Source organism: Lates calcarifer, linkage group LG12 (assembly GCF_001640805.2).
Source record: "Lates calcarifer isolate ASB-BC8 linkage group LG12, TLL_Latcal_v3, whole genome shotgun sequence".
NCBI classification, from domain to species: Eukaryota; Metazoa; Chordata; class Actinopteri; family Centropomidae; genus Lates; species Lates calcarifer.
Genome location: NC_066844.1, coordinates 21208553 through 21231314, shown reverse-complemented (window position 1 = coordinate 21231314; position 22762 = coordinate 21208553). Strand labels below are relative to the sequence as shown.

Here is a 22762-nt window from a genome sequence, read left to right as displayed (position 1 = left end):
AGGAGCGAGAGAGAGGGTGCAGCCTTGCCTTCTTAGCAGCCACAGGACGAGAGTCCTTTGGATTGGAGTTGAGGGATTTCCACACAGTGGTTTTAGACATTTCATCAGATATATTAATGTCAGAGGGGTCACACCTGAGGAGCAGGGAGAGTTTGGGTTTAGGGAGAGGTCTCAGGATGTTAGTACTCACAGGGTGCACTTGAAAACAGACCACCACACACCAAACAAAGGAAGGAGGCATATAGATGGACAGGAAGGTGAAGCATTTCTCTAATCTTACCACTCTGATCATCTGGTGTCCATCCTGTCATTGTGTGTAGATGTATATGTATGTGCACTCACCTGGGGTCATGTGCTTTTAGGGTCTGAACAGGCTTGCTGCTCTCCATGGGAATCTGAACAGTGGCTGAATCTTCCTGCTTAGCGCTGAGCATAACCTGTGATTCCTAAAAGACACACGATCAATAAACATATGCTGTAAATACATACATGTTTTGTCTATTTTCACCTTCAAAGATTTAGACTACCTCTTCTATCTTTTTGGAGGCATCATCAAGATTTTTTTTCTTCCATTCAGGCATTAAGTCATCCAGGTAACTCAGCTCTCGCTTAGAGAAGCAGAGGTCCAGCAGTTTGCGGATGAAAACCAGAGCCAGTACCTGTAGGAGGAAAAAAAAGCCTGGTTTTTAAATGGAAGACATGGTGAGGACAGCGACTCGAGACGGGATGTTTGCGGCGGTCGACTCACCATCATGGGGAAGATGATAGCAGCGGGCGAAGTCTTTATGATCCAGAGCAGCACCAGACAGGTGAGCTGAGTGAGCGTGAACAGGTGCACCTTCCTCAAGGGGACGTGGCGCAGGTAGATGAAGTCTGGCTGATGCTTCGCTGGCATGCCAAACAGCTTCAGACGGTCAAAGAACTGAGACGTGATAAAGGTGAATGCAAGTGGTAGGGATAGTAGGGAGAGAGGGTAAGGAGAAAAATAAATTAATGAGAGCAGAGCAGAGAGACAGATGGTGAATATGGCAAGAGAAAGGAAGTGATTATGAATGACAAATTTATTCAGATAGTTTGGACAATTAACTGTCAGGTCGCATTAAATTGCAGCAGAATTAATGAGATCAGGAAAGGGCATAACTGTGACAGCCAAATTTGTAAGAGGCTTGGATGGAGAGGGCAAGAGAACAACTCAGGACATCTTGTATTTGAATGACTCCCAGCTGAAATATTAAGTATAAACATAATCAAAGCTGAAAACATATCTGTTCACATGCCAATGAACCAGAATGAGTTTGAATACGTTTTTGATTGTAGAAAAAAAATATTCCCTTTGACATCCCACTATATGATATCACTCCTGTGTCTAATGTATACATCTCAGACTGCATGTTACCTGGATGCCTTTTAATGATGATACTCCCATGTAAAGGAAAACACCATACAGCACTGGCATAGGAATGAACTGAAAAAAACAACATACATTATGATCTTTAGTAACACTGTCACCATTCCATGCTCTAACTCCACCGAATAAATGTCCAAGCAGGTGGGGGCAGCATTGCATAACTTGTCTGGCTAACCTGCAGGGCTCCAGTCATGAATACAGAGCAGCCCATGAGCAGGAAGATGACCAGGCCAGTGAGCCTCTGCTCTCTGATGCCCAGGAAGCGAGGCTGCTCCCCAGGAGCCGAGCTCTCTGACTCCAGCTTCAGGCTGTTGACGTGAGAGATGGACAGGACCGTGGCCGCCACGAACCAGGGCAGGCCCATGATGGAGCACACCGCCAGCATCACCGCCACCATCAACAGGTCGAGGTGGTACCCACAACCCTTCTGCAAAACAGAGACAGACAGATAGAGGGTAATAGAGCAGCTGTACTCAACCCTACAAATAAAAGCTGCATGATCTGAATCTTTAAAATGTTCCTCACCAGCAGTTTGTGCTCCTTGCGGTTAATGATGACGGCAGTTATCTGCTGGTCCATGAAGATAAGGATGGTGCAGAGAAGAGCAGGGATAGAGGCTGCCAAGACTGTCCACCATGGGTTGCGTCCTATTGGATTGATAAGCCAACCTCGATCATCTCTGGTGGGCTGGGGGAAGACATTACAGAGCAGAGAAGTCAGCCTGTGATTCAACCATAACTACAACTAAGAGTTTTACATCACGGTCCACATTATTACTAGTGTTTTCTCTATACCTGGAATTTGCTGGGCACCTTCAACTTCTGGGAGGGCACTCCAATGGCATAGTCAAGCAGAACCATGATGACAATGGTGAGGAACACTGCAAAGTCACTGATCATTGAGCGCACCTGAGCACAGGGGAAATAACAACACTGAGAAAACAGTTGTTACTAAGTGGCGGCATGTCAGGATTGCCAGTGTTGAGCGGTCATTGTTTGAGTACCTTGGTGGGGAAATAACGGCTAGTTTTGAACTGCTTGAGAAAGGCAGACATGAAGAAGGTCGAGAAGAACAAGATGGTAGACCAGAAGAGAACATCTGGGGTGTAGGGGCCATGGTGGCCACACGCCGTCCCAACAAAGTGGCCCTGCAGACTGATACACTCCTGTGGAGATTCATAGAGGTTACATTAGGACTAAATTGCCTCAGATAACTCAAGAGAAAATAGATCAAAAGGCTAGATTATCTGACAGGGGAGTCTACACAGCAGAAAAAACATAATACAGGAGAAACAAGACCAGCTCAAATATAGACACAGCAGTGAAAGGTTAATTGATTGGATGTCCTTGTTAGTGTTTGCCAAGGTCCTGCCAACAAAACACTTGCAAACACAGGGTGTGCTATCATGTGAAAGTTATGTTACCTTGACAGAAAGGTTTGCCCAGGATACAGCAGATGCTGTCACGTTTCTCTCACTCCACAGCTCTAAGGTTTTATTACTGGGATTATCAGGTTCTGCACACCTGCAGCTGCAAAGATAGAGACACACACAGAAAGAAAAAAAGATGAGTTCACATGCATTTATCAACTTAAATTAGGCCAGACATAAAGGGAACCGCATGCAAGGATGTGATCTGAAGGCTATTAGAAGAGAGCGTGGGCAGAGAGACAGAAAAAAACAATAAAACAATGAACAATGAACATACAGGTGAAGGCAGGAGGAAGCAAGTACAGTGAATATAGTGTTACTCACTATGCCAGTGTGAGTTTGTCCAGATCGCTGTGTGTGTTGAAAGGGGTAGATTTCTCCCAGATGGAACAGCTTCTCTAAAGCCTCGTAGATGAAGATGAGGCAGATGAGGGCAGCAAAGGCCTCCTCTGTGAACCGAGTGATGTAGCACACCAGAGAGCTTGCGTCTGTGGCAACCAACACCAAACACAGCAGGGCCGTCCACAAGCCGATGCAGGTCCTCAGCGACAGATAGGACAAGTCGTAGTCCCTGAAGAAGAGAAGAGAAGAGAGGGTGGAAGAAAACATAATTGTTTAGCAAAACACATCTTGGGGTAGTGATGGTAAAAATGTCACAGACAGGTTGTTTTAATACTGAACATACTTGCAGAACTTGAAGAGAATTTTCTCAAAAACCAGCACAGGACCTGTGCTGCCCAGAATGGTGAGAGGCTGACCGGCAAACAGAGAGTAGGCCACCCCAGTCATAGATGCACCAAATAAGGACTCAATGGCACTCTAGAAGAAATATTGGGAATGCAGAGAGTATGTCTTATTTTCTATACAATACTCAGTAGCATACAATGTAGATGCTGTATTCATGATGTTCTAATCACATCATGAAGTACAGTATTTGAATGGGTTTGTGCTCTTACAATGCGTCCCTCTGTGGCCTCCCCTAGCAGTCCTCCAAAGGTGATGACAGGAGACATGCAGGCACAGTAGAGGAAGAGGAAAGAGGCCACACACTGGAGGCTCAGACCGTCCTTAAAGTCGCTCAGGTAGAAAGGAGCTTTCCTTTTGATGTCCAGTATCAGACCACCAAACAACCTGACCACGACACAAGAAGGAAGAGGAGGGATGCTGGAGTTCAGACAATAAGCTGGTGATGAGATAGAATTATGTCAAGTTGACGATTATTTGAAATTGGTTAGCATGAAAGTAATGCTGTATCTAAGTCTAAGATAATTTTATTATTCCACTGTAAGAAACTATGTCTATTCAGGTAAAAAAAAAAAAAACAACTCATCATTATCAGTTTGTGGACAGATTTAACACACAAGATACAGCTCATTAATGAGCTTTTATGGTGCTGGTAAGCATATTTTTGAACTTTGCTGAAAGCCAGGCTAGCTGTTTGCTTTTGGTCTTTATGCTAAGGTAAGCTCTCCACAAGAGAGCAAATGAGCAGAATTTTAAAAGTTGAACTTGTGAATAGGGAGGCAATTACAACATTTCTAGGTGACCAGCAAACAAGTATAATTTAGTGTTAGTGCTATGAAATAAAAGAACAACAGACTCTGTTAAGAGTAGTAGGCAAGCAATCCAGTTTTTTTTCCAAGTTAACAAAACTAAGGTCATTAGTGTATGTCATGATGCCATTTTAAGATTATTGTTCCACTATGGGGATAATTAAATGCTCAACACAGCAAAGGTCCCCCCACATAAGATTTGTTAACTTATATTCCCAAGTTTAAACCTCTGCTCAAGACTGTGTGGGCACGTACAGACTGTTCTTATTTGACATCTCCCTCACTGCAGGGCTTTTAAAGAGTCATTCAACACCAGGATGAAAAGCCTGATTCCTGCTCTCGTTAGCTGAATGTCTCAAACCTGTTGGTCAAAAGTGAGCTTTGCTTGACCTGTAACGACACCCATCAGTGATGTTACAGGGTCCTTGAGTACACTTCTGCATCACTACAACAAAGCGAGTAGTTAAACCACTGAGGGTTGGCATGAACAAGATTTTCAGGGGCTGTTACTGTAACTTACTCTTTAAGAAATTAAGTGGAAAATGTTTTGGTGTGTGATTTCCTTCAGGCTGTCACACTGGTGGTTGTCACTTACTTGTCCCACCTCAGCTCTTGGCAAATCCGAATTTAGACTAGAGGAAACAGCAACTGGCAAGGATGGCGAGTACTAAACTCAACCCTAGGCTGCGGCACATCCTTCCAGAAACCTAGCTCCATGTTTTTCCACAGGCTGATTTTATGACAGCATATCCTGATATTCACCATTTGGGGATTGTGTTTTGACATCTAAAATTTGGCTTCTATATTTACCATGGATTATAGCACATATTACTGAAGCAACAAGCCTGTGTAATAAACCCCTGAATGACAGTTTACCTTCCAGTTCTCTGCAGCTCTGGCCCATGGTGCTCAGCATGTAGTTCTTCCTCTACCTGGCAGGCTGTACCATTAGGGACTCCGGGCTGTTTTCTCTTCTCCTGCAGACATCCAGTGACAGTCAGGAAAAAACAAAAAGCAAACAACAGCTATGCACTTCACCCACACGGCCACTTTATTGCACCAAATAAAAATTGTAGCTAAAATTGAAACCTAAAAAGCAAATCTGATGTTGTAACTATGTACCTGAGAGGGGACACTTTTAGGAGGCTCAATGCGGATGGAGGGGTCCCACTCCCCTGGTGGTAGGACAGTCACCTGGTCCAGGAATTCATCTATCCCTGCCAGCAGGTCACTTCTGTCCTTTGCCTTGTACGCTACATCGTGGAAGATCTGGAGCAGAGAGAAGTGAAGGATGGAGGAAACTTAACTTGCCTGCCTTTGCAATACAAATTTAATTTGTACCCTGATAGTTTCTGAAGCTAGACTTTAATTGAAGGAGCTCCTACCTCATCTGTCATGATGGTTGCCATGGAGCGTCCAATTTCATGGTACTGCTGAGCCTTTCCATCTGGGCCCAGGAGAATGAAGAGGAACCTGATATTTGTCAGCAGACAATTTCGAGTGCATAAATCGCTCCTGGATTATTGAATTTTCATAATATGATTTTTTCTAAATAAAAAAATATTCATAGAGCTGTGGCTGTCTACCTGGTAGGTATGGGCACCTCAGTGAGGCCGGTGAGCAGCACAGCAGGGGAGAGGCGGACGAAGGCCACAATGGGCCTCTCAAGGAAGTCCAGCTCTCCCACCAACACATTTGAGGCCTCTGCGCCCTCTGGGATCTTCTTCATGAAGTGTAGGTCCACCTGGTGAGACAAGACAGATGTTAGTATTTATTAAGATCATAAAAAATACTGACAACTGACTGACTGCAGTAGAAATGTCTTCAATCTAAGTGTTTTCACACACAGGTGCAGAGAAACTAGCTAGCATTTCAGTGCTAAAGACATTAAATTGTCCATATATGCACTCACAATTGGTGAAGTTAATAGCTAAATGGAAGCTTCTATCTGTGTCCTATGAGGCTGTGCACAGTCTTGCAGTGATGTGCTGTTGCTGTTGTGGGATTTATATTAAATAATTGTAGTTCCTCTGTTGTTATATAGGGGGCACTATGTGACCCAGTTGATTTTGCTCACAACACACCAAACATTGAATACAGATCTTAGCAGCGCGCTACAGCCACATGCATAGAGCTGATGGTGCAGTACAACCAATCCACTCTTTTTTTTACACTCATATTCTTCTGTGCTCATCACAACATCCATCCACCGACATGAACAGTGTGCACTGAGAAACTGCACACATCTGTGCTTGTTCACCTTGCTGAGGTCCACCTGAGTGCCGTCCTGTCCAGCACCGTTTTTAGCTTGTTCTGTAGCTGGAGGAGGCTGGGGAGATGTGGCTGTGACAACAAAGGAGAGTGTAAATGTGTATATGTGTGGATTTGTGTGTATGTGTGTTTGAAAGAGAGAGAGACAAAAAGAGAGAATCAGAGTCAGTATATGGCCTGCCAAGTGCAAAGTGAGAAAAAAACCCGGTTAAGGCAGCAATGCTTAGCTGCTCCTATGTCATCCATTTGCTCTGGAAAATTCAAATGTTTTTTGGCAGTACAGCATTGTCGGTCACTGTTGAGAGGCTATGCTTTTCTGTTTGTCTCTCTGTTACTTACTTTTATTGCATGTAGTCTCTTCCTGTCTTTTTTACTCCCTAGTTTTTCCTCCCTCTATGATTCTAATAAAAAATCTTATGTAATCTTATCATATCAAACAGAGCTGTCTGACTAAAGAAATTCAAAGTCAACTTATACTTCCATGATATTTATACAATTATATGATTTAACCTACAGGACAAATAATTATTCACAATTTAAATTCATGACGATCAGATTCAACTTATTCATACCAAAACAATGTGCAATAACTGTTTTGATCCTGTACACTTCCGACAAAGACTGAAAGATTTGTGCAATGTGTACTTGCATGCGGTACACGCAGTATGAAACCCACCTGTCAGATGGGGCTCTGACTGTTTGCGGGTTCCCTCTGTGATGGAGCGTACGATGGGAATCAGGTTCTTCTTCTTCTCGTTCTGGTGGTGGTGTCTCTTCAGCAGAGCCTCGCGCACTTTAACCCTCACACTGTCGTCCAGCTCATGGGACGCCTCCTGGTGGTCCAGCACCATGTCTGCAACACATGGACAGACCCATAAATCGTGACATCAGAGTGCTGTCAGACAGCTGCTTTTATTTGCATATTGTACATGCATTTTTGGATCTGACCAGAGAGTTAATCAGTTTATAACCAATTAGATCTGTGCATAAAAACCTAGTTAACACAGAATCCTACTGTTTCAACAATAAACCTTCCTTGAACTACTGTTTTCAATTAATTGCTGAATTTAAAATAAATTTGTAGTAATCTGCTCAGACATGTGTCGACGTGTAAAGGCTCAGTGCAGAACAGAAGGTGTGTGTTGGAAGGGTTATGTCAATATGTGTCCAACATATCTGGTCATGTGGGACTGCAGAGAATAATCAGCATCTCACCAGCTCTCTCATCACTTCTGCTCTCTCCTCCTTCTCCCAGTCTTTTCTTTTTTGCACTGACTTGCTGAGTCAGCACTAGATCTTTTCTTCTTTCCTTCCTTCCATCCTCGACAGTCAATCACACACACACACACACACACACACACATATACACTGCAGTGCCTGTATTTACTCTGAGCACACTTCCAGGCCAGCACTAATGTGTTGAGCTCGGTGCCAGTATAATCAGCCATGTTAATAGGGACAGTGGCACAAAGGAGCCTTGAAATTGAATCAAAACTCACACTTTATATCTAATGCAGCTTCCACTTACTCTTCACGGGCTTGGGACAGATCAATTTATTTTTAATTTGAGACTGCAGACCTGTCTCTTCCAGTATATCATCTGACAGACAACCATCAATTACTCATTTCACAATAGGATACCTTCACTAATCACGTCATGCTCAAAGAACTGGTGAACGCAGCTTCCTTCCTTCCTGTTTTGCTCACATACTTTGTTGTTATTAACTAACAGTTAATGGTGCTTTTAATCAAGTATACTACATGCTGATAGAATTTCAGAGTTATTAGTCAAATATCAGACTTCTTAAAACCTTATTGTGGCTTGATTGAACTATTTAGTTGATACATGGAGCATTTCACCATCTGTGAAATATAATTCATATTATATTGACATTTTGGGATAAAGAGTTAAAGAATTAGACTCTGATAATCTATCCAACAGCTCTTTGTCACTATTCTTGTGTTTCAATATCAAGGTTTTGTTCATACATTGTGGATATTAAAGATTAGAATATGCATTTTGTCACATTCTCTTGGTCTCAGTTTGCCTATCTTCCAAAAATAAACATGCAAATAAATAAACAACTTTTTTTCCTCTCTCTTTTTTTTTTAAACCATGCTGGCTACCATTTGGAGTCCAGGTGCTGCTGGCAGGAGTCACATGGAGAAGAGAGAGAAGTGAGAAGAGTGGTGGAGAGTTGGAGAAGAGGAAGGACTGCAGGCAACAAGGCTGTTCACATTGTAAACCTGTCACATTCTGACCATGAGGAAGACTGAGTGATGGAAAGAGAGCTCTGACCCATGTGGTACTGTATGAGTGTGTGCGTGTGTGTGTGTGTGTGTGTGTGTGTGTGTAAAAAGTGTGTGTGTGTGCAAAAGTATGTCATGTACATCCCATACACATGAAAATAACTCCTTGCATTTGCCTAAATTTGATCAAAGATTAACATGCAGGAGATCAAACTATCATTTGTGTGCCTGTGTGTGTGTGTGTGTGTGTGTGGTGTGTGTGTGTGTGTGTGTCTGTCTGTCTGTATGCTTGCATGCAAATACAGGTGTGTAGTTAATTGCATACTTTCATACAAATGAGTCTGCACTGTGGTAGTAGCTTTGCTAATTGTAGATTTTATGCAAATCAGGTTCAACAAAAGTTCAGCAAACCTCTGGTTTCAGTTGCGTTATTCCCTGTGAGTGCAGAAGTGAAGACACACAACTATAAGGTTTGTTCACTATCACACAAGCGGAGCCTAAATATACAGGCAGCAGTGTGCTGTGGTGTGGCATGGCACAACGTTAACATAAAAAAAAAAAAAGTGAAAGTCAGTGAGGTTTTTTCTATGAATGCACAACTTTGGTTTGTGTGATTTTGTTTCTGTGTTTCTGCATCTAGCAAAATGATGATGCTCCCTCAGGCCTGTTTGGTACATGTGTCCTCTTTGAGGATGATAAATGGATTTGTAATAGACATCCAACAGACAATTTCATCTGAGATATAGAGCCTGTTTTGTATCAGTTAATAAGATATTTACTCTAGGATTGAGGCAAGACTTTTGAGAGCAAGAAATATGAAGAAATTGTGAAATCATATATCATATATGATATCATATATCTGAAGAAACAACAACAATCACTTATACAGCAATAACTGATTTCTTGCAGTGACTTAATAAAGGATAGTTCAGACACTCTAGTAAAACAGTAGATTGCTCTTTAAAATAGCACTCTGCTACTGAGATGTTTTACGTGTCAGCTGGAAAAATTCTCACCGGCAATCTCTTCGATGCAGTCAGCATGCATGTCAAGCAGCACGCTGCCATTGATGATGCAACTGCGGAGCTCAAACAGGCTGTGGAGGGAGAGGGTAGCAACGTAGGGCTTGCTCCACCTCTCCCCGCCGTCCTCCACGTCCTCCTCAAACTTCAGCCACCTACACCAGGTAAAGACAGGCAGTATTTGTCAAACTTCTTAAAGTGAAATTTAGACTTAACAAGAGATATTGTCACTTTCATCTATCACATAAAAAATAAAAGCTATTTATCAAATTTCTAACAACTTAAAAAATGCTGCAGGAGTCTCTTTGGTTGGCTAAGAGTAGACCTTGGATGACAGCAGTGCAGAGACAGAGGTGAGCACACACACTCTGAACAACTGTGTCATTGCTCATGATGAGTAATAAATTATATAAAACATTTTTCTCAGTCTACAAACACAAATCAGCTTTACTTTGTAGTTTAGACCATTTCCTCTCAGGAAGATACTTTGACATACAGAAAATGTCAGCCACACAATATGAAGGAAAGGTCTGACATCTTCCTTTGAAACTGAGATTTGGCATTTGATCGGCATGTGTGAGATCACAGCAGTGTTTTCTTTCTGTCATTTCCCTCTTTGAATCTTTTTGCCTCGAGCAAAGCGACCAGAAAAAATAATCCACTAAGCTTTAAATGTAACTACCACTTGTACGCCTCCCTTTTTGTAGCAGTACAGCTGTAGAGCTGCCGCGCTGTCAGAGACTTTATTGCCAAGCATTGTTGCAAACAGCTCCCAGAGGAGATCCTGACCTGGCTGTTTCCTTCCACTCAGCATCCTTGCCATCCTTCACGCAGATCTCATCCAGCTCAGTGAACAGCTCGTGGGCCACATGTTCAGCATCCTCCTCTGTGCCCAGAATGAACTGGACCCTCTGGGACGGCGTGTCTGATGAAGTGAGAGGATGTGAGGGAGGATGGAGAGGTGAACAGTTCTCAAAAGACTTTTACAAACTCACACAATGCGCTTTAAATGACTTCTGGGTCCAGACAAGATGTTTCTAACCACATGCACACACACATGCAACATGCTGACTAGTTCCTGCTCTTTGGTAGCTAATTATTGGGCTTGTCAATTTTAGCCTGGAGTGCTGTATCTGTGTGTGCGTGTGGGAAGTGCCTACAGTATTGATATTCTTTGTTTAACAACCACTACCTTTGCTGTGGGAGTTGGATGTGCAAGTATGCATGTATGTTCTACACTGAGCTGTGACCACAGTCTCTCTGTCTCTGTCTAATAAATGGCTGTATGAGACTCAAAAAAATACTAGCTTTCAAAACTAAATGACACTGTAAGTGAAGGGGCAGCCTAAGAAGAGAAGAGGTTTGTGCATGTGTGTGTGTGTGTGTTACCATGAGTGGAGGTGGTCGTCTCACTTCCCTCGCTCTGTTGTATAGAGATACTTCCTGACTTTCTGTCTCTCTTGCGGTGGCGAGAGCCATGGGCCTTGTGGTGACGATGGCTCTGCCTCGGCATCCGAACCCCGACAAACAGAGTCCTGTGGCCTGGAAAAGAGGCAAGAGAAGTCATTTTACTTTTTAATAATGAATAATGCTTTTCCAAATAAACTTTATTTGACAACGACATTCCAACAGAGTATTGGAAAAAACAATAAAATATCATTATGATCATGTAAATGGCCATAAAGGTTCCGGAGAGTTCAGTAACTTCTTAGAGGGGTACGGGGGAGGATAAAATAAATAGTAATTAATTATAAATGAATATTAATGTAACAAAGAACAAGGCTGTCCGTTGTCTTCAGATGAGCTTCAGGCCTTCCTGAATACTGTATATTTAAATATACTTAAACAAGGAAGAGATTCTGTAAGACCAAAGAGGCTCATAAACAACAATTTTTTATTTTACTTTCTGCTGCCATTTTTAAGCCTGTATCTGATGAACATTCCAACCAATACATCATGCCTGCCATGTTTGAATACATTTTTCTCTTTAGCCTCGAATCCAGTCTGCTGTCCGTACCCTGTGCTTATTTTTTGGTATGTTTACCATGTGGTAATTTGGCAGGTTTTATAACATGTGACTGCAGTCTGTCTCATATACATCAAATATGTTTGCCTGATCATCAGAACTCTTTTAGAGCTGACACATACAGCACTGCACAACTCACTGGAAATTTGTTTACATTCAGCTTACATGAATTTCCTGTCAGTGGATTGTGGAATTTGTGTACTTCTGTCCACTCTCTATAAATACACACACAAGTTTATTTCAGCCTAATTATAAATATTATTACAGATAATTTAAAATGATAATAAGCTGAGGCTAAATCTGGCATCTTCCTGTATCCTAGATGGAAAAACTGAAAGAGGACAAGAGAATAAAAGAGAACAGGATGGGGAGGGGACTGCTAATGGGGCAAAGCAGAGCTGAACAGGGTACACTGTGGTCTCTAGGCTCAGATTGTTAAAGTGACTGAAAATGAAAGCTATTAAACTGAGGGTGAGGTGTTGGCCTGAAGCTCCAAAGGGAACAACATTCTGCTTCCTGTCCCACATTAGTCTCACCAACTGCCATCTGTAATTATCATCATTGTATTCAATGTTACTGCGATATCAGGAGGCTGAATGTATGTGACAGTGACAATGATGGAGTTTTATTTGTATATCAAAGCAGTGACTTCTACAATGAAAGAATGAACAACAGTTTTTAAAAATTAATAAAATTGGTTTGTCAAATTGTTATGTATAAATGAACAAGAGTTTTTCAAAGAGACTGAAGCAGTTTGATGGGAGTGTGTGTGTGTGTGTGTGTGTGTGTGTGTGTGTGTGGGTGCATGTGTGTGAGTTTGTGCATAACAAATATATTTTGGGGTGCAATGAGGATACAAAGCTACTGAGCTGCAGCCGAGTGTTTCATCACTGAACATGTTATTGTCCCTGCAGGAAAGCAATAATGGCCCCACTGACACATACACACGCACACACACGCACACACACACAAACCTGTTTCCTACTATGATGACACATCAACCACGCCCCATCCCCCCTACCCAAGCCTCCTCAAGATAGATGGAGGATTGATTATTAATGTTCATCTCTATCCATCTCCACCAGAGGAGACACACTGTAAACTATCTACACACACACACACACACACACACACAAATTGGAAATGACTTAATCATGCAGAAATGCTCCATGCTCATGCTCCATGTCACTGTTTGGTCTCATAAAATAATTATGACATAAGTGGTCTTAGGAGATCTGCTGAAGGCTGAGTGAGTTCAGGTCACCTGTGGTGTAAGATAAGTAGATGGAGTATACTATCTTAAAGTACAGCTTTGAAGAACAGGTATTTTTCTTAAGTATTTCCATAAGTCATAAGTTAAGGTCTTGTACTTCTACTCCACTGCATTTTTTACTCCTTTTTTATTGTGTAGAATACATTCTTCACATGCTTCAATGCAAACTGCAGGTGCGAAGGTCATATCTGTAACAGATTGCTCAGTGGGTGCAAGCCGCACTATTCATTATGCACATGCTGTTGCCAAGTCACTATTTGGGGAAAGGAAATGTGGTCTATTTTGTTAAAGCTGAAAATCAACAAATAACGGTGCTCTGCAATGGAAATGCAGAAACAGAGATATCACTGCTTGCTGGTGCTTTAAGTAAATGAGCCAAATCCCTACAGAGCATGTAGTTAAAGGGTAAATCAACAGTAAATCAATTTCAGCTGCACAATGGCTTCTCCTTTGACCACTCCTTAATCTGTGATGTGGCAGCAGAACATTTCCTTCAGCTGTAAATAGCAGGACACCTGTAGTGACATCACAAATTCAGCTAGCAACAGCTTCAGCGCTGGATTATTCTTTGAAGTGGCTTTGAAGAAACAAAACTATCTCTCCAGTTGCAGCCTTTTGTTTTCTCTGTGTGATACTGACTAACATCCAAAACGTAAGGTGAATTGATCAGATGATTGTCAGCAAAAGTACATTCTATTTAATCATGGATTGTAATACAACCGTAATATAATATTGTGAAAAGAAGCCATTCTTCAAAAGTGAAAATTAAAATTTTGATTGAGTGAGACAGACAACAATTCATGCTGCTCAACTCCCCAGCCATAGATTTGTATAGAGATTTATAGCCTTATACCCTTATAATAAAGGATTTGAGTACTTTTTCCTGTGCAGGTTACTCACCTTCTAGTTCCTCCTTCTCATAGTGGATGTTCAGCACTGAGCTTGTGCCTCCCTGGTCTACCACCACCTCCTCATCTGGCCTCTAATGGACACACAGACACACAAAAGGCATGTGTAAGGATAATGTTCAGACAATATGTTTCTTTACAATCCCCCCTGTCCCCTGTGGTCATATTGTTCTTCAGGAAAAGTTCAACTGTGTAGGACACCTTCAACTCTTTAAGATCAGTCCCTGAAAGAGAACCTGGAAGGTCATTACGTCCAGAGGTGTCTGATTAAAGACAAACTACTGACACTGTAACAGAGCCACTAATTGGCCAAACTGGCAAGAGTTTTTCAACAATGAGCTTCAGATTCCAGACAGTCTATTCTCAGACCGTCTGGCACAGACACACAGCGAAGGACAGGCAGGCACACACATCCACACATTCATGCAATCACACACACACACACGCCATGAGGTAAGTAAACAGAGTAGGAGTCAGTCAGAGAATGTGCTAGGCTCTACTATCCAGGGGAAATCAAATCAAATCAAATTAGCAGAGTGCCACATACATCAGTGGTGCTGCTGTTGGCAGACTGCTGCAGGATGTTATCCCAGTGACAAGGCTTTCTCAGAAACGGTGCTGTTAGCTCACATGCAGTGCTGTGTGTTATCCATGGTCATGTATCAGTCCTAATGAGGGAAGAGGACTGTAGGGCATCTCCCAGAGTCACCGTGCTGCTGCATTGTCTCTGTTTACAGTATTTTACCTCATTCCTCAGCACAAGTGTATGCAACGATAAATCTTTAATTTCTCATTTCTGACAGTGTGCACCAGTGCTGCAAAGCATAAATCAGTTCAACATCCCTGGTTTTTGGGCAGAAACGTAACCTTTGACACAGGTAGGAGAGATACACATCTGGATGCTGGATTCTATGTGTGTGAGCATGGTATATAAAAGCCAGCTTGAGCTGCTACAAATGAAAATCAATAAATAAATCTATAAATAAATGCAAATCGTTGAGGGGGTCGAGCAATTCCACAAATGCCTGCTAACAACTACATACAGCAGTCTTGGACTAACCTTGAAGGGAACGCAGACACACACTGGTATATAAATGCAGCTCTCTACATAACGAATGCTTACGCCCACTCTATATGAACACATGATTTGTAATGGATGCGTTTCCATGAGTGTGTGAGGGTGGTGGATAGCAGAATTGGCTGGTACAATGAAATATCTTGGAAAAACTGACACCCACTCTAAAAAAACAACTAACAGTGCAGGATGTTGGACATCTAGAAAAACATGTATCAACTTGCAAATGAGATGTTTGTAATGACTAAATGGACAGAAAAGGGGCCCAACAATGGAGCTGTGGTAATTTATTTAGTCAGTTAGTTAGCCGGTAACTTAGTTAAAGCCTTTATAGTGCCTCCCTTCAGCATGATTTGCATAACCCACAGAGACAAGGCAATGTGATGAGTTTAACGTGAAGCAGAAACAGTCTGTTATCTTTTAGCTCAACAGCTGCGCATGTGAAATATGTGTGTGTGTGTGTGTGTGTGTGTGTTTCTGTGTGCTTTGGTGTTCATTAAAAGATGTATGTCGAAATGATGACAGTGCACTCAATATGTCTCCTTCTCAGGGTGAAAACTGGGGGGCAAACACTGAAGATCTACAGTCTCTGTCACGCAGTCTTTTATTGTAATTGGTCATTCCAATATCCAGCGAGAAGTGAATGCAGCACGCACTGTGGCTTGGGCCGCCACATGACAGCCACAGAGGAAAAAATAATTGCAATTTCTCCTCCTGAAGTGAGATTGCAAAGAGATGAGAGTTTGTATTGGAGTGGAATGAAAATGAAAATGTCCTGGTCTGTCAGAGCAGCATGGAGGAACAGGATCCTCATTTATTCTAGTGAGAAGAAGTATGGTTTAGCTTATGAGAAACATAAAACTATACATCCGGTTAAGGAAAATGATTGGTCCCTTTATTAAAGCTTTTCAGGACATAAACTATGTTGCACTGAAGTACCCTGTCTGTCTGTCTGTGTGTGTGTGTGTGTGTGTATCACTGTAAGATGTGAGCAAGAGCGAGCAATGATTTTTCTTAGTTCTCCTGGGGTTTGGCTGATAAAACACCACACACAGTTTATTGACATAAAAAAATCCCACTTTTGGATCATGCTGGTTTCCGTCTGCAGTTATGAAATGTGATAAACGGGGATAGTGCTCTGTGTGTGTGTGTGTGTCTGTGTGTGTGTGCATATTATCTCTATTTCAGACTGTATTCACATGCACAATGAAGTCCCTAAGTTAGTTTTTATCGTCTGTCTCATCCCTTCAGCCTCTCAATACTGCTAAAAACTTAACAGCTAAGCACATTAGCACAAGATTGTGATGGTAAAAAACTAACATGTATGACAGCCAGATAAAGGTCTTACCTTATTACAAGCAAAAATTCAAGTTCAACTCCAACACACCAATCCTTCTGATATCGGCGCAGACAGCCATTTATGATTCACATAATAGTTGAAAACAGATTTGGGATCCCAAGACATCCACTTAATTCTCAGGTGTGGGTGGCCTAGCACTGCCTTTCTCCCTCCATTCACACCCTCCCCACCATATCAGTGCTCTGGGATTTCTTTCTGTTTCCATGACTGAGCACTTCTTTATCCCAAGACAATTCTGTCCTTTTAAAGAATAAGGCCAGCTAATTAGGAAGTCAAGCTTGGGCCAAACACTGACTGTGACTCATGGTTTGATAATTGTGTTTATATAGGGGATAAAAGTGTGGTGACAGGAAAAAGGCTTGTGATAATGTGTGTTTACACGTAACAGTCTCCTGTCCTTGTCAAAGTGCCCCTAAGCAAGGCACTAAACACTGAATGCTCAGTGACTAATTAATGGTAACAATAATGCGTGTACTGAGCATTGGGTTGCTTTTATAAATGGAACTATAACTAATACAGTACAATATGTATAATTTAAAGTTAGAAATAACCCATGCCTGGCTGGTTAAAACACTTGTGTAAAGTTAGTTGACACCAAACATTCTTTTTCTTGAAAGGATAAGTCCAGTGATATTCTACATTTTCATAACTGTCAACAAATCTAATGAAAAGACTAAACCTGAACCCTAACCTGAACCTGACCAACAATGAATTAAAAACACATCAGTGAGCATGATTGCAGTGGGTGACATGTTTCTTCACTATGATGAATACTACGCACTCACTAGAGCATTTAATTTTTATATCCAACAAATACCTTTATAACACACCTTTATTGTAGGGCTGCATAACTATGGCCAAAATGTTGATTTAACTTCCATGCTGTGCTGCACAACATGCTAATTCTTTATTCACAGCTCATCTCCCAGAGGCAAAATATAAACAAATTTGCACCAAAACCTACAGTGATGCACTGTAAAACATTGCTGTCAAGGATGAGTTGATGCTGGACAAGAGTGGGGATTCGGTGAGGTAATGTTAGTGTTGTTATCCCACTTAGCCTTCATGCATTCATCCTACTAATAGACTGTAGCCTATATATCCTGCTGCAGTTTGTGATGGTTGAACAAGTTAGTTGTGTTGCTTTGCGACGCCCACATAAGTCTCCAGCACTCTTTGCATATGATTTGTTCTTATTGTTTAACATCACTCACCCCAACTATAAGTGGACAGATGCAGCAATAAAATTAGCGTATGTACAATGTGAATCATAAAAGCAACCATTGATGTGAAAAGGAAATACATTCAGTCATTATAATAACTCATATAATATCTATCCTCTAATATTTAATATCATATAATATCTCTTAAAATATTTGCAGCTTAGGAGTATAGATTTTTCACAATCATTTAAAAAATAGCCACATTATGTACTAGATTTAGAACTTAAATAGATTTAGAACTTAACACTAACTTGAATGTCTCCTGCACTGAAGCTTTAGTGTTGTCCCTCAATTGTCAAATGAGTAAATGTAAATGCATTTATTAAAGGCAGCAGATCATGTAGAAAATATAATGAACCAACTGGGAAAACTGTGTAGACTGACTTCAAGCACCAGCGAGTCCAAGTCACAGCTACAGGCAATAGTCGTTGTTTTCCACATTGTTTTCCAGTGATGAAGTAAATTAATTTTTTAAAGTACATATCCATGGTAAAGAAATCTTGCGCATGCACACACACACACACACACACACACACATCCACTGGCCAAATCTCTCCGTACAATCACATGTAACCCTGACTCCCTCTCTCTCTCTCTCTCACACACACACACACACACACACACACACACACACACAGTGTTATCAGTCAGTGCAGCTGTAGTTGGTGAATTAGGGCTTATATATGCAGTGTGTGGGTTTGGGCTCAGGCTGGAGGCATTCGGCTCCATTAGAAGTGGAGCTTTACAAAGCATATAGACACGCAACAAGAGGGAATGGATGAGAGAGGGAGAGACTCTAAAAGCTCTTTGTCCCAGAAAGGACAGTAGACCATCAGATCATCAATTAGTTTGCATCCATTTGGTGCACAAGCACACACAAAGAGAAACGAAGGAAAACTATTCTCCTGTGGCTTATCCAATAACGTAACTACAGTGGGTGAAATTGTGCTCCAGAGAATGGCATGACAGGAAAAAAATCTTCTTTTAGGTCATCTTTTGTGGGCGAGATCACATTACAATAATGTATATCCAGGCCATGATTATAATGTTCCTTCTCCTGAGTCCCTGCTCTTCATAACACAATACGACTCACAGCCTGTAGTCATCCTGGTCACAGTTCACTAAGAGCACTCTCCTAATGGCAACTTAATTCAGGCATGTGTTTTTTCAACAGGTTAATGGTTCCCTGTCATTCACAACTCACCTCTCTTGTGTCACATTGTCAAGTGCTTCAGCTAATTAAAAAGCTCACATGGCACTTAAAGTTTTGTTTGCTCTCCCTGTGGGTGAGCACATCTGTGACCCTCAAAAGCATGCATGTGTGCTGTGCGTGTTTTTCCACTGACAGGGCAGATAATTTGTGTTTTGGTGCCTGCTTCTATCTCCTGGCAACCGTCCCTTGTTCTTCGCTCTTGTCCTCCAGCTTTGAATCAGTCACAGCACTCACAAGGGTTTGTGGCTAAAAAATAATTTTCCACACAGATTACTGCCACCGCAGTACAGGAGCAGTCCGCTGCTAGCCCCAAGATGGCTGCCTGTCCTTGAGTTTATGTCCTTTACCAGTGGTAACCACCCATGGGAAACCCACACTGAAGCTGTCTTGTGGCTGGATATGAAAGAAGCAGCACATGATAGAGCCAAATCAAAACACTTGAGGGTACTGTCATGTGAAATTAAAAAGGGAAAATTAAGAACTGAAGAGCATTATATTCTCAAACACACAACTCTAAGATTTTTCTCTTGTTAAGCTCTGCTTTAGTAGAACATAACAAATATTTGCAGCCCAACAGATTCAGTTCAGTCTTTCCTGATGCTGATGAATGTTTTTGTGTGTAATGACATGCTCTCATTTTATCTAGTTATTGATGATAAAGTCATCTTACATGAACTAATCCTTCTACTCAATGCGTTTGAGCATTTTTGGCCCCTTTCACAGATTCACATGATGGAGACTTCAGGCACCCTTGTTTAGAGTCTCAGCATGTAAAATCCAAAAATAGAGAGATGATATCACTCGCCTACATTTGATAACTAAACAAATACATTATGTGTTTGCTGGCAGGGCTGATTGTCCCGGAAAGATGTTAGATTCCACATCAGAACTGAACAGTGCAGTAGCACAGTGTCCTACTTCCAATGCTGATAAACCTCCCTTTGATGCAGAAAATTAACAAAGAGAAGTAATCATACATCAGACTGTTGCTTTATGACTTTAAAAACCTTTTTTTTTTTTGCTTTGTGTTTATTTTTCTTCCTGCCTTAAATGCTTAATTTTCCTTCCATCATGTGCTGAGTTCATGACTTTGACTCCCAGGAAACCCATCGAGACCATGTTATCAGTGAGCAGTGCACTTTAAATATTTCTTGGTGATAAAACTTTTTTTTTTCTAGGCAACAACTTCAAGCAAAAATCAGAGGGCATTATCAAAGCGCACGACAGTGAAAAACACAGAAGTGGTTGTCGTCCTGAACAAATAGAGCAGCAATGATTTGAATCCCAGTCTCCTGACTGAGCGGGGGCAATCAATGCACTGCGCCAAAATGCCCCTCTCGCTCCATCAGGACTGTGAGAGGGAACCAGCTTCAGAGGAACGAGGCCTGCTGGTTGTTGTGGAGAGGCTTGGGCTCCAGAGGAATAGCTGACAAGACGCCTCACAGGCACTGACTAGACTGGCAGAAATTATCCCTGTGTGAGCACATACTGTTGTTATAAGAGCGATTTTATCAAGGGAGGTTTTCACTGTGTGTGAATATAATAACTATATCACCAGTGAGAAGAACTGCACTGTAAAGCAGTCAATGGCAGATTCATAAAAGTGCAGCCATGATTCAGCAGCGCGGCGTGGGCTCTCGACTCTTTCGATATGTCTGTCACTACTGGTTTGCTACATCAACCTCTTCCCCCTAACAAAACACTTGTTGAACATTTCTCTTGAGAGAACTTCCACTACTCCTCTTGAGAGTGTTTGGCTGCAGTTTCCTATTTTTAACTGCCCACACCTCCACCACCACCTCCCCTTCTCCGTTTTAGCTGACCCCTCTCCCCTCTTCCCCCCTCCCAGAAGCACCCTGAACTGACAGCAGGGACACAGATCCTGACTCAGACAACTGGGCCTGTCACTTCCAGACCAGGGCTTTGCGTCAGGCGGCACACGGCCGTAGGCTGAGGCTGCCCCCTCTGCAGCACTGCACTGCACCGTCGCTAATCTGCCATAGAAAACACATGCAATGGCGTTTGGCTCGGAGGAGGGGGTGGACATGAATGGTTGAAAGGAAGAGGTAATGACGAAAAAGTGAGACAGAAGAGGAGAGAGAGGTGGAGGAGATAGGGATGAGAGGGATGGCTGTTTTGACTGCTTCAGCCCACGGGTAGCATGAGTCATACACACCTTATTCAATACCACACATACAGTCCTGCCTCTCCACAGCCCTCGCTCTCTAATTGTTTTCTTTCTAGAAAGATTACTGCAGTCTTTGCTGTCTTTGTGGGTAAAACATGGTAACATTTAATCAAAATGTCTTTAATCAAAACTGTGCATAACCTAAGTGCATAACTCTTTAACATGTTTTATTTATTTAGATGATTCCCAGTCATATCACAGAATCAGGACCTGCTTTAGCTTGAGGACTTTTTGCCACTCACTCATTCTACTGACTGTTTAAACCTCTGAGTGTGCTTTCAATGGATTGTGCTCACTAAACGGACTCTGTGCCACCAAACTGATTAAAATGAAAGCCTGGGAGGGATGCCAAATAGCTATAATGTAAAAGGACTAGAAAAAAAGGGAACTGTGACAATCTTGTGCTGGGGTGACTTAAAGCTGAGACAAATTTATGTGTAGCGCCATACATTATTATTTAAATGGAACTAGAGTCACAGTCTTACAGTAGCAGGGCTCATGCTTCTACAATCTCTTAGATGTACAACAACATGTTTTTTTCCAATTCTTTTCAGATGCATTCTTTAAAACACATAATGACCCTCACATTGGCCTGCTTGTGCCAATTACATACAGGTAGCTCTTCACACTGGTTTAGTTTGGAAAGTATTGTTTGTCATCGCACTATATGGTATGTGATTGTATGTGTGTGCTTGGTTTTGCTGTATGTTTTACAAGTGCTTATTGATTTCCAAGCATCTCTGAATGATTATAAATATGAGGACAACCTCTGATGTAATTAAAGAGGAAGGTCCTCTATCAATGCAGTGCCTCTCTTTGGTGCAGGTGAACACTATATGCATCAGCTGAAAAGTGCTCAATACTCACTGACAATGAAGAGACTGCTCTGCATGTACCTTAGTACCCGCACTGGAAAGACTACAGCATTATCAGATAATCAAATTGCGGAGGTTTATACTATATCAGTGATTAAACAGCCAATAGGAATAATCAGTGAATAGTATCAGACACTTATATTAATATTATCAATCCAAAGCATTACATTGACTGTTGCCGGCAGTTAAGGAGGAGAATTAGATGTATTTAACCGTAAACATAGTTTCTCTTGGGGTTTTGCTTTATATACTTAGATCTGCTACTCTTTGACAGCTCACTGTTCTCAGAGTTTACCTTTTAATTCACTTATGATAGATTGCTAATGTGTTTTCTTCCACGTAGACTTCATGTTCACTCACCTCCACCTTGCAAATGCTCATGTAACCCTAATTTGTATACTTCTGGGCACTAAGCAGGTCTAGCTCTAAATTCAGGGGCACCCAGAGGTGAAAACTAATTACAGTAGCCTATTTACTTAAAAACTTAAGTTCAATTTAAGCTAGTGGCACTATATGAATAAGTCTTTTGTTGAATATTATATTTTAATTATATTTAAATTGGAAATATTGTACTTTTAACACTACATTTACGGTATCTCCAAAAATGTGAGTGTGTTAATGTAGATTAAACTGTTAACCAGCATGTTACAGCTGAAACAACTAACAGAAGAGTAATAAGCAAATATAT

General features: G+C 41.6%; 1 protein-coding gene and 1 long non-coding RNA gene across 2 annotated transcripts in view; one reads left to right on the top strand and one right to left on the bottom strand.

Moving 5' to 3' along the window:
- slc4a8 (solute carrier family 4 member 8) overlaps positions 1–22762 on the bottom strand; it is a 29137-nt gene that overhangs the window by 4698 nt on the left and 1677 nt on the right. Inside the window, 24 exon segments of the mRNA XM_018680575.2 lie at positions 29–134; positions 343–446; positions 528–659; positions 749–922; positions 1397–1465; positions 1584–1835; positions 1934–2095; positions 2203–2316; positions 2412–2573; positions 2832–2937; positions 3162–3205; positions 3207–3408; positions 3523–3656; positions 3794–3968; positions 5267–5367; positions 5513–5659; positions 5776–5863; positions 5977–6134; positions 6651–6733; positions 7338–7514; positions 9928–10088; positions 10723–10858; positions 11323–11475; positions 14133–14214. Of these exon segments, the coding sequence (XP_018536091.1) occupies positions 29–134; positions 343–446; positions 528–659; positions 749–922; positions 1397–1465; positions 1584–1835; positions 1934–2095; positions 2203–2316; positions 2412–2573; positions 2832–2937; positions 3162–3205; positions 3207–3408; positions 3523–3656; positions 3794–3968; positions 5267–5367; positions 5513–5659; positions 5776–5863; positions 5977–6134; positions 6651–6733; positions 7338–7514; positions 9928–10088; positions 10723–10858; positions 11323–11475; positions 14133–14214 (3222 nt within the window).
- On the top strand, positions 10016–10882 carry LOC127143110 (uncharacterized). Its single transcript, XR_007814309.1, has 3 exons — positions 10016–10097; positions 10231–10286; positions 10745–10882. It is a non-coding gene; the product is annotated as an uncharacterized LOC127143110 (long non-coding RNA).